General features: G+C 32.9%; 1 protein-coding gene and 1 pseudogene across 1 annotated transcript; one reads left to right on the top strand and one right to left on the bottom strand.

Moving 5' to 3' along the window:
- Window positions 1-2806: 2806 nt before the first annotated feature.
- On the top strand, window positions 2807-6382 carry LOC131179395 (MDIS1-interacting receptor like kinase 2-like). The gene is made up of 2 exons (XM_058146226.1): window positions 2807-5477; window positions 6027-6382. The coding sequence occupies exons 1-2, from the start codon at window positions 2807-2809 to the stop codon at window positions 6380-6382; spliced, it is 3027 nt and encodes a 1008-aa protein (XP_058002209.1).
- Window positions 6383-13416: 7034 nt separating this feature from the next.
- On the bottom strand, window positions 13417-14511 carry LOC131179529 (probable thylakoidal processing peptidase 2, chloroplastic; annotated as a pseudogene).
- Window positions 14512-14765: the final 254 nt, after the last annotated feature.

Below are 14765 nucleotides of genomic sequence, written 5' to 3'. Positions count from 1 at the left end.
TTATTTTATTCAAAAAATAATTTAAATTTCATGAATTTTTTTTATTTTATCTTATAATTTATATAAATTAATTTCTTTTTATATTATATTAAATATATTAGATTAATGAAAAAATAATATTATTTAAAAATATATAAATATATTTTTTTATTATTAATATAATAAAAAAATATTAAATTACTACTAATGAATTAAATTATTTAATTTTAATAATAATGAAAATATATAACATTATTATTAATTAAAAATAACATTTTATTATATTATTTTTTAAAAATATTATATCTTTAAATTTTTATAAAGTGTAAATTTTTTTATTAATCTGATATATTTTTTATAAAATAATTTTTTCACAAAAATGATAATCGTTTTACATAAATTTATGATATAAGATAAATGTATTTTATAAAAATTAAAATTTTAAAATATTATTATTTTTTATTAATATAATAAATGTGAAAAATACATAATATTTTTTAAAAGATAGATTTCATAATTTTAATACTGTAACTTTAAAATTTTTAAATTATTTTTTCTTGTAATTAAAATTTTAATATAATCATATTTGTATTTTATTTTTGAAATTCTATTTCTATATAAAAATATAGTTGAGAGGTAATTTATACATAAAAATTTAGATATTTAATTAAAATTTAAAAATATTTCTGCTAAAAATTAATAATAATAAAATATGGATAATCAAAATATTAAGTATAATTGTATTTGATATATAATTATAATGAAAGAAAATATTAAAAAGTTTAAGAAATATTAAATAATAAATTTATAAAAAATTAGTAATTAAATAAATATTAATTAAATATATTTAAATAAATAAATAAATTTTGAGAATAATAACTAATAACTTTTTAAAGAATTAATAAAAAAATTGAGTAAATAAAAAAAATTGAGAGCACTTAAATAAAATGAAAATACTTTATGAGAGGAGAGTGATTAATATGTATCAAATATCTCATATGGCATACTATATGGATAAACAAATAGAAACTATTCAAATAAAAGTTTAATTTTATAATTAAATATTATTTAATTAAAAAACGTTAATAAAAAAATTTAAATTTAATTTTTATAACAGTAAAATATTTCTCATTTATTTAGCCATTTCAATTCAATTGTCATAAGGTATCCATAATAATAATAAATATTAATTAATCTTAAAAAAGTAAAATAAAAAGAATATTAAATTATTAACATAAAAATTAATACATATTAATTATAAATAAATCAAATTTCTATATTTTGCTTTTATAATTTTTTATGTATATTATACTTTTTGTCTCTTAAATTTTTTAACAAAAATTTCATAATAAAAATTATAGAAAATATAATATTATAATAAAAATATTTATTAAAAATATGAAATAATTTAAAGTTGATTAAATTATATGATAATTGATTATGAGATTATAAATTAATGATTAATTTTCTTTAAGTTAATGAACATTACAAACCTATTATTAATAATATTATTATTATTGTTAAATTATTTATTCTTTTAAACTATTATATTATTATTATGATGATGAAAGAGGGTGAAACGTGGTAAATTTTTTTTTATATAAATGAATTTATAAAAAAATATATAAATAATTTTTAAATATTATATTTGATCAGAAAAGTTTTAATTTTTAAAAATTAAATTAAAAAATAATAATTTAAATATAAATATTAAGATAGAATTATAAATAATATTGATAATTAAAAGAAGAATAAAAAAGAATTAAATAATTATTATTATTATAAAAAAATATAAAAGCTTAGTTATTAATAGAACGTGACATGTGACATGTTTTTCAAGAAAAATGCCACATGATATTTCCTTAAAAATATTACTCTGCTTTATATATAAAAATATCTGTTGTATAAATCAAGAGTATTTAAATTCAATTTTTATAATAGTAAAATATTTCTTATTTATTTGACCGTTTCAATTCAATAGGCATAAGTTACTTGTAATGATAATAATAATAAATATTAATTAATCTTAGAAAAGTGAAATAAAAAGAATATTAAATTATTAACATAAAAATTAATATATACTAATTACAAATAAGGTAAATCTTTATATTTTATTTTTTAAACTTTTTATGTAAGCTATATTTTTTGTCTCTCAATTTTTTTAATAAAGATTTCATAATAAAAATAATAAAAAATATAATAATATAATAAAAATATTTATTAAAGATATAAAATAATTTAAAATTAATTAAATTATATGATAATTGATTATAATATTATAAATTAATAATTAATTTTTTAAATTAATAGTAATTACTGATGTTTTATCATGATTGTTATTGTTAAATTATTTTTTATTTTAAATTATTATTATTATTATTATTATTATTATTATAAAAGATTACACTCGGTAAATAATATTTTTATATAAATAAATTTATAAAAAAATAATATAAATAAATTTTAAATATTTTATTTAATTATAAAATATTTTAATTTTTAAATATTAATATAAATCATAAATATATAAATAAAATTATAAATAATATTAATAATTAAAAGGAAAATAAAAAAATTAAATAATAATTATTATTATTATAAAAAAATATTATTAATAAAAAATAACAAGGAGTAAAAATAAATAAATAAATAAATAAATAAATGTCATGTGATATTCCTTTGAAAATTTCACTCTCTTTGTTCATATATATATATATATATATCTTAAATTACCAGGCAGCAGCAAATATTTCCCTTTTGTATATTCTTCGGTCATTGCCTCTCAATCCCCATTTCATTTTTACCTGTCTCTCCATCCTCACTGTTCATGGCTTCCATACTACAGAAATCACTCTGCTTATTTTCCTTACTCCTTTTCCATCTTATTCCTTCGCTAGTATTTTCTGTTCAGGTTCTTGCTACTGCATCCACTGCTGCTGTTCAAACTGTAGTAGGAGAAGCAGATTCTCTTCTTAGATGGAAGGCTTCTCTTGATAATCAAAGCCAATCTTTCTTGTCTTCTTGGAATACTACTGCTGGCAGACCCTGCAATTGGTTTGGTATCCGCTGCAACGAGGCAGGAAGTGTCTCCAATATAAGCCTTACAGATTCTGGTTTGGAAGGTACGCTTCAGAGTTTCAGTTTTCCATCATTTCCCAATCTTGTCACGCTTAACCTTAGTAATAACTCTTTCCATGGGAACATTCCTTCCCATATTGGGAATCTATCCAAGCTCAACATCCTTGATTTTTCTGTCAATGAAATCTCTGGTTCCATTCCCCAAGAAATTGGGATGTTGAATTCTCTCACTTACGTTGATTTATCAAACAATTTTCTCACTGGTACAATACCAACTTCTATAGGGAATTTGACCGCATTGCCAATTCTGTACATTCAAAGGAACCAACTTTCAGGCTTCATGCCTCAAGAACTTGGAATGTTGAAATTTGTCACTGAGATTTTTTTTTCAGAAAATGGTCTCACTGGTACAATCCCAACTTCCATAGGAAACTTGACAAATCTTTGGGCTCTTTATCTTAATAGCAACCAACTTTCTGGTTCCATACCTCAAGAAATTGGCATGCTCAGATCACTTGCAGAACTTGCTTTGTCACAAAATAATCTCACTGGTCCAATTCCAGCTTCTATAGGAAACTTGACAACATTATCTTATCTTTATCTTACTGATAACCAACTTTCAAATTCCTTACCTAGAGAAATTGGGAAGTTGGCAAAGCTAACTAGACTCTTCCTTGAAATGAATGAACTTTCTGGAACTCTCCCTTTAGAGATGAACAACTTCACTCTTTTGGAAGTTTTCATAATATATTCAAATAGATTCACTGGCCAGTTACCACAAGACATATGCATTGGTGGAGGTCTCAAGTCTTTTGCTATTTATGGAAATGACTTCACGGGTCCCATCCCAAGAAGCCTTAGAAATTGTAGCAGGTTATTGAGACTCCATCTTGAGGCAAACCAACTCACTGGAAATATATCTGAAGATTTTGGCATATACCCACAGTTGAACTTCATGGATTTGAGTGATAACAAATTCTATGGTGAGCTTTCATGGAAATGGGAACGTTTCGGCAATTTGTCGACGCTGAAAATCTCGAATAATAATATTTCTGGTACAATACCGGCTGACATCGTGATGGCAGCTCAATTGCATTTACTTGATCTCTCATCAAATCACCTTGAAGGGAAGATTCCAAAGGAATTGGGGAAGTTAACATTGTTTGTACTTTCTCTTGATGATAACGAACTTTCAGGTGGCATTCCTGAAGAAATTGGATTGTTATCTGTTCTTGAGCGTCTTAACTTGGCAGCTAACAATCTAAGTGGAGCAATTCCCAAACAGCTTGGAGATTGCTCAAAGCTATTGTTCTTGAATCTCAGCAAGAACAAATTCTCAGAGGGTATTCCTGTAGAGTTGGGCAATTTACCCATCCTTGAAAGTCTTGATCTCAGTCAAAATTTGTTAACTGCAGTGATACCACCACAACTTGGAGAGTTGCAAAGAATGGAGACATTGAACCTATCCCACAATTTGCTGTCAGGCTGCATTCCAACTACTTTTGATTATTTATCGAGCCTGACGGTGGTAAATATATCCTATAATGAGTTAGAGGGCCCAATTCCCCACTGTAAAGCCTTTCAGCTGGCTCCATTTGAAGCACTTCAAAACAACAGAGGCCTGTGTGGCAATAACACTAGACTAGCGGCATGTGCCTCAGTTGCAATCAACAAAACTATCAGAAAAAAGGATAGTAAACTGGTTGCTGTTATTGTCATTCCCATCGTGTGTAGTCTATTTCTATTTATTGTCTTGGTTGGGGGTTTCTTTCTTCTCCGCCAAATAATCAGAAACAGAAAAGCTAAGTCAAAGGAAGGGCCGAGTCATGAAAATATTTACGCAATATGGGGTCATGATAAGGATATGCAATATGAAAACATTGTTAAGGCTACAGAGGAGTTCAACCCCAAGTATTGCATTGGGGTTGGAGGATATGGAATCGTCTACAAAGCTGTGCTGCCAACTGGTCGAGTGGTTGCTGTAAAGAAACTTCACCAGCCACAAAATGGAGAGATGACTGATTTCAAAGCGTTTAAAAGTGAGATTTGTGCATTGATAAACATACGTCATCGAAATATTGTGAAGTTTTATGGTTTTTGTTCACACACCAAACACTCATTTTTGGTTTATGAATTCACAGAAAGAGGAAGTTTAAGAAATATTTTAAGCAATGTAGAACAAGCAGTGGTGTTGAGTTGGTTTAGGAGGCTAAATGTTGTCAAGGGAATAGCTAATGCATTGACCTATATGCACCATGACTGCTTTCCTTCAATCATCCATCGAGACATTTCCATTAACAATGTTCTGTTGGATTCAGAGTTTGAGGCTCATGTCTCTGATTTTGGAACAGCCAGGATCTTGATGCCAGATTCGTCAAATTGGACCTCATTTGCAGGCACATTCGGGTACTCAGCACCAGGTACATTCGTTGGCTTCATTTATTTATGATTATAAAGTTAATAAATTTCCTTAATCCATTTTTTTGATGTAATCATAAAAGCTTTACCTTTTAGCTGAACCTCTTCCGCAAATGAAAAACTCATAGAACATCCTTGATATAGTTGATGCTGCCTATAATTTGGTCACACACAGATAAAGGCATGTTCATGTGCAGATTGATGAAGTGCAAGACAATTAGACTGTGTGCAATTGATAAACGTAATTTGTTCTACCGAAATTTCATTACACATGTAATGCTGTGGTTCCCTTCCTGGAACCATTGTTAGGGAAAATGCTGTCTAAATTGTTAAGGAATTTTGTTAAATTCTGGCTCTGTCTAGATTAGCTAATATGATTTAGTAAGAATTCCATTTCTATCCTAAAATGAGCCCAAATTTGTCGAATGTCATAATCATGCAAACTAAGATCAATGCAGTCCTACAATAAATGATCTAAGATCATGCTTTTTATATGATTTACAATGCTACTGCAAACCTGCAAGCTAATGTGTGATTGGACATTTTTGCAGAGCTAGCTTACACCATGATCGTCAATGAAAAATGCGATGTTTACAGTTTTGGTGTGGTGACACTTGAAATTCTAATGGGAAGACATCCCGGTGATTTCATTTCATCTCTTTCACAGATGGATCAGTGTACACTACTTAAGGATGTGATTGATCAACGTCTCCCAACTCCTCAAAACAAAGCTGCTGAAGGAGTGATACACATTGCACAACTCGCACTTGCCTGCTTGAGTGCCAATCCGCAATCTCGGCCAACCATGAGACAAGTTTCTTCACAGCTGATAAATAAATGGCATCCATTGACTAAGCCATTCTCAGAAGTAAATTTGGGAGAAATTTTTTTTTCAAGGAGGTGTTAGTAGCTAAGCCTTTGAAAAAGTGTTTGTAATACTGTGTGTATGAATGCAAGTTTGATGGTAAATTTCTTTTTACCTTTCCTGCTTCACATTCTTTGCTTGTCCTGTATAAAAATCTAATATAATATTATTGTTATCTTCATCATGAGTGCAGAACTCTGATTTAAATTAATCTGATCTTTCACATCTGAGTTTAAGCAACTACAACTGAAATGGCAAGTGAATGAAAATTCAATATACAATTGCTTCCCATGAAATTTCTTTACATGAACCGTACATTACTGTTATTTTGTTTAGGATTTTAATTCATTAACTCTTACTGTCGTATAAAAACAAGGAGGAAACGTTTGTTTATGAGTGAAGCAAAGTCATAAAATGCCAATGTCACTGTTATTGTCTAATTGTCAAGTCAAGCCTCCTAATAGATCAAGTCATCGCCAGTGATTTTAATAATTTGGTTTTACCTTGCAGCGTAAGTATTTGGTGTTTGTGAGTTATTAAATGTAAGACCTTTGTTTAAGTAATGAATGAATTAATTTAATGTTATTGTAGTTAGAAAATGACTTAAAATTTAAGCATTGATTTTATGGACAATATAAAAAGAGGAGCGTTTGCATAAATTAAATATTTTAGTTGTCATTATAAATATATGTTTAAAGTTTTGTCCATTGTCATTTAAGTATGATTTCTTATTGAAAAGAGATAAAATTCAAATATAATCAAAATCAAAAGGTAAGAAATTTAGTGCTATTATGTTTATTATAGTTCTCATATATATACCAAAAAGGCCTAATTACATAAAAAGCAAATCCTTTTCGCCTATTTGCAATTAGTCTAACTGTTTAAAAACTTATTGAAAACTTTATTCAATTTTTGAATTGGATTTAGGGGCAGCTGACATTGTAATTTAGGTGCCTTATTGTAATATTATATTATGAGTCCCATGAGACACAATTAAAAAGAGGCCTAATTAAAAAAAAAAGAATAATCCAAATCTTTTCGCATATTTACATTTTAATCCAAATATTTCAATTTTATAAAATAGTCCAATCTTCCAGTAAAGTAATCAGTACCCATTAAAGAGAGAAATGGCATTGTTTATGAAAAATCAAAGGGATTACATTCACATAGTATCTATTAATTGTAAACCAAATCAAACTAATTACAAGGGACTAGTCAAACCAAACCAAACTAAAAATTTTCAATTTGGTTCGATTTAGTTTATCGGTTCTCAATAAATAGATGACATGCAATGCAAGATTCTAAAAAACTCTCAATATTCAGAACACATGTATGAATCAATAGAGAGGCAAAGATCCACTGCATGGATCAATGTTCAGCACAGAAGAAAAATACACAAATGGGTTCCAATTACCACTAGAACAGTATAAGCCTCGCTTGAAAATGGAAATCACCTATTCCAAATACAAACATAATAAAAAATGCATAGAAAAATTATTACAAGAATAGAATCACAAATACACAAAAATATTTTCACCAAAACAGAAACTCAAAGGCCAAATCCCAATTAAATAATTGTGATTATGTAATATTATGGGTCAATTTTGATGTATAAGTTCACCTACTTAGTTGACATTCACCTCTAAGTTAATGTGTGCAGCCTTACAAGAGGCTGTTTCTTTACTAAAATTAATAAAATATATACTAATGAGATTTAGAGAAATTAGAGTGGTCTTTGGAATTGTGAGATTTCAAGTTCAAATCTCAATATATATATATAAAATAATAATAATAATAATAAAATATATCATACTGAATTTTCCTTAATGGAAAAACTTATTTCTAAGCCTATAATTTTTTTGAGTTTTAACTATTGAGTTATATGATTTATTATTATTTTTTTAAATAATTATTGTAACACCCCTAATTTTTAAATTTATTATTTTATAGATAATTATTTATATTCTGTTTTATTTAAATTTTGAGAAATTATTTGAAATTTCAGATTTTAGAAATCGGGTTCGATTTTCCAAAAACATAAAACTTTGATGATTTTTAAAAATTAATTTAAAGGCCACGTGACAAAACTAAAAATATATTTGGACTCTACGAATTTTTCTGAGTTTTCTATAATTTTTTTGAAATTTTTGGGCCTTATTTTCGTTCCCAAGGCAGAGTAAAAATTTAAATTTTTGTATCCTGAATCGGATCGGCTAAATTGAACTGGACCGGATCGGACCGATCTAATTAGACCGGCCCTCTTCCTCTTTTTCTTTCCTCTTCGCGCGTCCTCGACATCTTCTCTCTCTCTGTCTCTCTCTTTTTCTCTCTCCTCCCTCCGCCCCTAGCCGGCTAGCCGCCACCGAGCTCTCCCCCACACTCCGACGCACCTCCTCCTCCCCTCCCCTATCGCCGGCAAGCCTCAAAGCAGCCGGAAACGTCGCGCGCGTACCGTTTCACCTTCCCGGCCAAAATCCGGCCGATCCGGCCACCGATTGGACCGGATCTTGTGTCAAAACTCATCTACACCTCGAGAACTTTCCATAGACACTAAGAACACCAAAATCCATCTAGCGATTTGCCCAATTTTTGTCTGGGAAGTTTTAGCCCATTTTAACTTTTAGGATAAATTTCTCGCAAACCGTGAACCCCACGAGAAAACCGAGAGCACAGGAGTGCTCCACTTGTCGAGAGCTTCGCGGCAATACCAATTTCAAAATTTTTCGACACCGTTTTTCGGTGGGTCTCGCGAAACTTCGTAGTATTTTTTCAAACACTAAATGAGCTTAGAAAATTCCGTAAAAATTATGTACTAACCCCCGTGTTGTGGGCTTCGTGTAGGTACCTTCAATTCGAGGAAATTCAACGGTTGCCTCTGGTCTGTAAATTTTGAGACGGACAGACAGGCTATCGAAAAAGCCTCGAAATTGGGTCGAGATTTTAGCTACCCAACTATTGTCAGATGTCCCGAACGCGTTCCCGAGGTCGGAATTGGCATAAATAAACCCGAACTTTACTTTTTCTTAATTATCTAGTACTTGAATTTGATTAAAAATCTATAAAATATTCGTGGTAGCTTAGAAAATTATAATTCCTTTTGCATTAGCTTAGTAATATTGCTAAGGACCACGGGGCAAAGTTTTAGAATTTTTAGAGCTCATATGGGTTGTTTTTGCAAAAGGGGTTAATTATAAGGACTAAACTGTAATTTTCCACAATGTGATTGTTGATTGTTTGGATGGGCCCAGGAGGGGCCATGTGATGTGATTGAGTTGTGGATGTGTGATTTGTGGATATAGAAGTGTATTTTGAACCCTTTTGCAGGTTGGGTAGGTCCTAGGTATAAGGGAGACTCTGCCAGATTTTCGGCACGACCTAGGGTGTCTTTGGTCTTTTTCAAGCTAATATCGAGTCAAATATATTAAATAATTGCTATGAAATTATTAGGTGAGCCGGGACAGCCTTCCTCCTTCGCCCAGCTGCCGCAGTGACTTCGGTTAAGTCTGTGAGTAAAATATTAATTTTAATTGTAATTTCGATAGTATTATATGTTTAAGCATGCCCATGCATCACTTATAAATATATATCTATGTAGTTAAATATTAGGCATGATTTATGTTGCATTTTAAATTGATGAAGTGTTATGGATGTTGTTTGTGGTAATCTGGAGCAATGTGTGTGCGTTGGCATGCGTGTGGTATGGTATTGGGTATGGACAGGATGGGTAGATATGGTTTGAGAGACACTCGCTGGGACCTGGTCCTTTATGGATAAGTCGGAGTAGACACGGCTTGAGAGACACTCGCTGGGACCCCGCACTTGGTTTATTAAGCGAAAGTTCGGCTAGAGAGACACTCGCTGGCAGAGGTTGGATTAAGAGGGCTGTATAGGGGATCAGCTCCCATATATGTATTGCTTGACAGTGTTGGGTGTGTGAGTGCTCCAAATTGCCTTTTTGCTGTTATGATATGAATCGTATGAAAATTATGAGGATATTGCATATCACTCCACAGGGTGCATTAGCTTTAGATAGCTATAGAGATTATGATTAAAATTGGTATTTTACTCTTTGAGTCAAACGCTCACTCCTGTTCATCTATTTTTCCAGGCTACAGGAGGATTATTTATTGTGGCTAACCTTCTCTTCTTCTTCGCAGGTCCATTAATAGTATTTAATGTATTTTGTACAATTGAGTTAAATTTTAGACTCCGCTTGTATTAGAAGCACTTATTTTTATTTTGGGCCTGTATTATAAAAGTTATGTTGGACCTATTAAATTATTAACTGTATGCATGATGGGATTGGATGAGGGAGCTGAGCTTCCATTTGAGTTCTGACATTTTGATTATGTGGAGGGTGAGCTCAGCTCCCCAATTTATTATATATTGTGTTTACAAGTCGGGCGAGTAAAAAACTCCCCGTTGAATGGTCCATTTTATGGCTAGAATCTGTCCGGTTGAATTCTTGAAATTGGGCCCAAATGGGCCTTAGAGTTGGGTTGAGGAATAGTTAGGCTTACTACGGGCCTCGGGGGCTTTAGGCTGGCCCAGGTCCTAGTGCCGGTCCGACCCATAGGTTAGGTCGTGACAAATGTGGTATCAGAGCTTAGGCTCCAGATTCATAGGGAATATACGTCTAAAGTTTTGGGAAGAGTCTAATAGGAGTCACATGCGGAGAGTAGGGTCCACATTCGTCCTTGCATTGTCATCTTTGCTTTTAGTTTCTGCTTTATATAATTGTGTGTAAATATGAGTCTATAGAGCTGCGTAACATGCCGTTTTGAATTTTAGGAAAATGCGTAGAAGTAGAAGAGCTGTCACTGCACCAGAACTGGATGTGCTTGATGAGGTGTCGGCACAGGGTAAGGCACCTGCCCCGAGGAGGCGGGGTAGGAGACCTAGAGCCGCTCAAGTAGAAGAGCAGCCGCCACCAGTTTAGGAACAATCTTTTATGGCCTAGGGTCCCATGGACCCAATGGCAGCTACCTTAGCCGAATTACAGAGAACTATTGATATGATGGCACAATATATGGTCCACCCTCCCCAACAGCAGCAGCCCACCGCACCAAGAGGGAAACCTTACAAACAAATAATTAATTTCAAGAAGTTGGTGCCTGGTACTTATGATGTGTCAGACGATGCCTATCGGTTTTTGGATTCCTACAAACAGGTAGGGATGGAGTTGCAGTTGATTGATAGGAGGCTTATAGAGTGTGTGCAGCATGTATTGGGCCCAGTGCCAAGACAGTGGATGATAGACTACGTACTACCTCGTATTGAGGGATTATCTTAGACCCAGTTTGTGGAACTGTTCATTAATAGGTTTGTGCCAGAAAGCTTCAGAGATCAAAAGTAGTGGGCCTTTGAGGCCTTAAGGCAGAATGACAGATCCGTAGATGAATATGCTACAGAATTTTTAGAACTGAGAAGGTATGCCCCTACAACAGTGGCTACAGAAAGTATGAAGGTAAAGAGGTTCTTAAAGGGGCTGGACAGGAAGTATGCAAACCTGGCCATGATGTCTGATCAGTCTTTTGATATGGTAGTTGATCGAGCCCGATAGATTAAGATTAGCTATACAGGAGATGACAGTGGAAGGGCAAAGAAGAATAAAGCAGAGGGTTCTTCAGGTGTTCCCTACATGGGTACCACGGATAGTGGCGGCCCAAGTCATTACAGAGGAAGAGGTCGAAGCAATAAGAAAGGTGGTTTTAAACACAAATCCTGAGGAATTAGACCAGGATATGGATCCAACAGTGGTCACAATTCGGGTTACAGCAATTCTGGGTCTAGTTCAGGATCCTCCTTGGCACCTTACACGCAATGTGGAAGAGGACATTCAGGACCTTGTATTATGGGTTCAGGAGTATATTTCCCGTGTGGCCAGCAGGGTCACTTTGCTAGAGAATGTCGAGTGTTAAAATTAACTTTATCAAATAGCAGTAAGAACAATAACTCAGACTATGGATGAAGGCTATCTGCAAAGGACTAAATCACATTAAAACGTGCTGTACATGGCAAATTATCTCACTTCTTTTTGCTCCATTATCTTGACGCTTCTTATTTTTGGGTTATCTGTCCTATTTAAAAGCGGTAAGGCATGATATGCATGGAACCTGCCGAGTCTCACTTGGGCGCACAGACAAAAATGGTGGCATGACATAGTAGGCCCTGGTTTCCACACTAGTTAAATTTCAATTTTTGGTGACATTATGCTTATGCCCACTCAAATCCCCATCCCAAAAAGCCAAAATAATAATTCTTGCCACAATTAAAGATGAATTAGCTTGGTAATTAAGTTAAGCTTCTCACTATATATTCACTTCTCGAAAAAGTTATACTATCAAATCCATTTATACAAACAATTAATCAATCATAGCTATCAGTCTTATCCTATCCAAATTCCCCCATATCCAACTCCTACATTTATGGGCTACTGCAAGTTCAACGTAATGGCCAAAAGTTTCAGCTAAATTACAGGGCAGCTTCCTGCAGGCAGTCTGGTCCTGTCCTTCTATATTAATTACATCCTTCTCATTATCCACATTATATTTGTGCAAGAAGACACTGCCCTTACATCTCTCATCAGAAGTATCTTTCAGAGATGCTTCTTCTGTGGAAATCTACAGCTTTCAAGTGATAGCAGTCTAGTTTCTAAGCAACATATGTTTGGGGCTAATCTATCAGTAGCTAGTAGGCCAAACTTGATAATTTGTTACCTTATTTTACTGGTTTATCAATATTATGAGCTTTATACTCATCTTATTTGGAATAAGCATTTCCACTAGCTAGTTGATTCTGAATGGCCATTAAAGCTTCATATTCTTTTTTAACTAATGAATTGTACCATCTTCTTTCTAATTGGCTCTTCCTCTTGTTATAAATACCTAATTAATTGGAACAACCAGCATTAACCTTAATGATCAAAATTTGAAAGCGCTCATCCTAACGGATGTCAAATTTATTTCTTCTATAATTTTGTTTATTTGAAAGATGATTATCAACAAAATTTTCAATTTTTCTTTTAATAAAAAATAGATTTCTTCTACATAAATCCTTCTACATAGATAACATAGATTTTTTCTCCAATCTCGCGAACATAATACAATACTACGCTATCACAATACCCATAGAAAACCACAAACAATTGCCACCATGAAGTAGAATGTATCCACAACGCTAAATCATCATTGATTGGAATAAGATGGATTTGATTTCTGGTTGTTAAGCACCCTATGTTTCATACCAAATATGAATATTGAATTAAACTAAGGGCATACAAATTTTTACCTTTTCTACGAAAATGTGATCACCTACATCCAGAGTAGGGTACATGGAAGTTGAAGGAATGGATCTGGGCTTTGCCAAAGCCAACAGCGACAACCGTAAAAATGGCCTCGGCATCCTCTAAGCAAAAACTGAACACCTTGGATAACTAGCTTCCGCTCTTGTCAAGCTCCTTCCCAATAATCTTTAACATCTCAGTATTACTCTCTTTCCTTACACAGCTTACAGTTCCACCTTTATCCACATCACTACTCTTCGGCCCAGGAGCCGACTCATTACAAGGAAGCCACCTTGATCCCTGGAAAAAGGGAAGGATCGAGGAGGCTTTAAGTGGCGAAATTCCAAAAACGCCCATGCAAGATGAAGAAGCTAAAATCCCAACTATTAAATTCATCAGTGAGACCAACCCGATGGCAATTGGACTCCTACAGTTATCGCCGAATATTTCTCCGACCATGGTATCGTACAAAGAAACTGAACTCTTAGTCCAGGAATTTAACTTCTAGCTTGGGCGACGGCAATAGAATTGGAAATCGTGCGTCTGCGGTGCAAGGGGTTCCAGATCGAAATTTTGCACAGTAGGAGAAGCGAAGATTCGAGAACGAACCCAACAATAGTGGAGGGAGCAGTAATTTCCAACCCGAAAGCCAACGCAGGAGGCGATGCTTGGGGCAACATGGCTAGGGTAGGTGAAGGTAACACGAATAGCCATATCAGCAATTCTGATAAGCCGGACAACAATCTGGTAAATAGTTGCTTCGAAAAGTGAGAGAGAAGATCTAGGAAACCCTAGAAGCAAATAAATGCCATTTCGATTGCAGAAATCAGTGAATCGGAGACAGAAGGATGGAATTGAAACTTAGAACTAGATTAGTGGGGTAAAAAATGGTCACGATTAAGATTATTGACAATGAATGAATAAGGGATTTGATTACAAGGTGGGAAACGGGGTGGGTTCCAGAGCTATTTGAGTCTCTGAGGGAGAGAGTGCAAAAGGTCAGGAGAGGAAGCAAGGACTTACAATGATGAAAACGCTGAGAATCGGGAGAGTTTTGGGTTTAATACAGCGCGCTTTGCTAGAAATTGAAAATAATCTGTATCTAAATTTAACCACAAGGAATTAAAAACTATCATCAGT

Source organism: Hevea brasiliensis, chromosome 4 (genome assembly GCF_030052815.1).
Source record: "Hevea brasiliensis isolate MT/VB/25A 57/8 chromosome 4, ASM3005281v1, whole genome shotgun sequence".
Taxonomy (NCBI): domain Eukaryota; kingdom Viridiplantae; phylum Streptophyta; class Magnoliopsida; order Malpighiales; family Euphorbiaceae; genus Hevea; species Hevea brasiliensis.
This window is presented reverse-complemented; position numbering and strand designations above follow the sequence as displayed.

Bases quoted from the DNA above. Each gene is read 5' to 3' on its own strand.
- LOC131179395 (XM_058146226.1), top strand. From the start codon at position 2,807: ATGGCTTCCATACTACAGAAATCACTCTGCTTATTTTCCTTACTCCTT. The intron at 5,478-6,026 runs GTACATTCGTTG...ACATTTTTGCAG, and splicing joins ATTCGGGTACTCAGCACCAG to AGCTAGCTTACACCATGATC.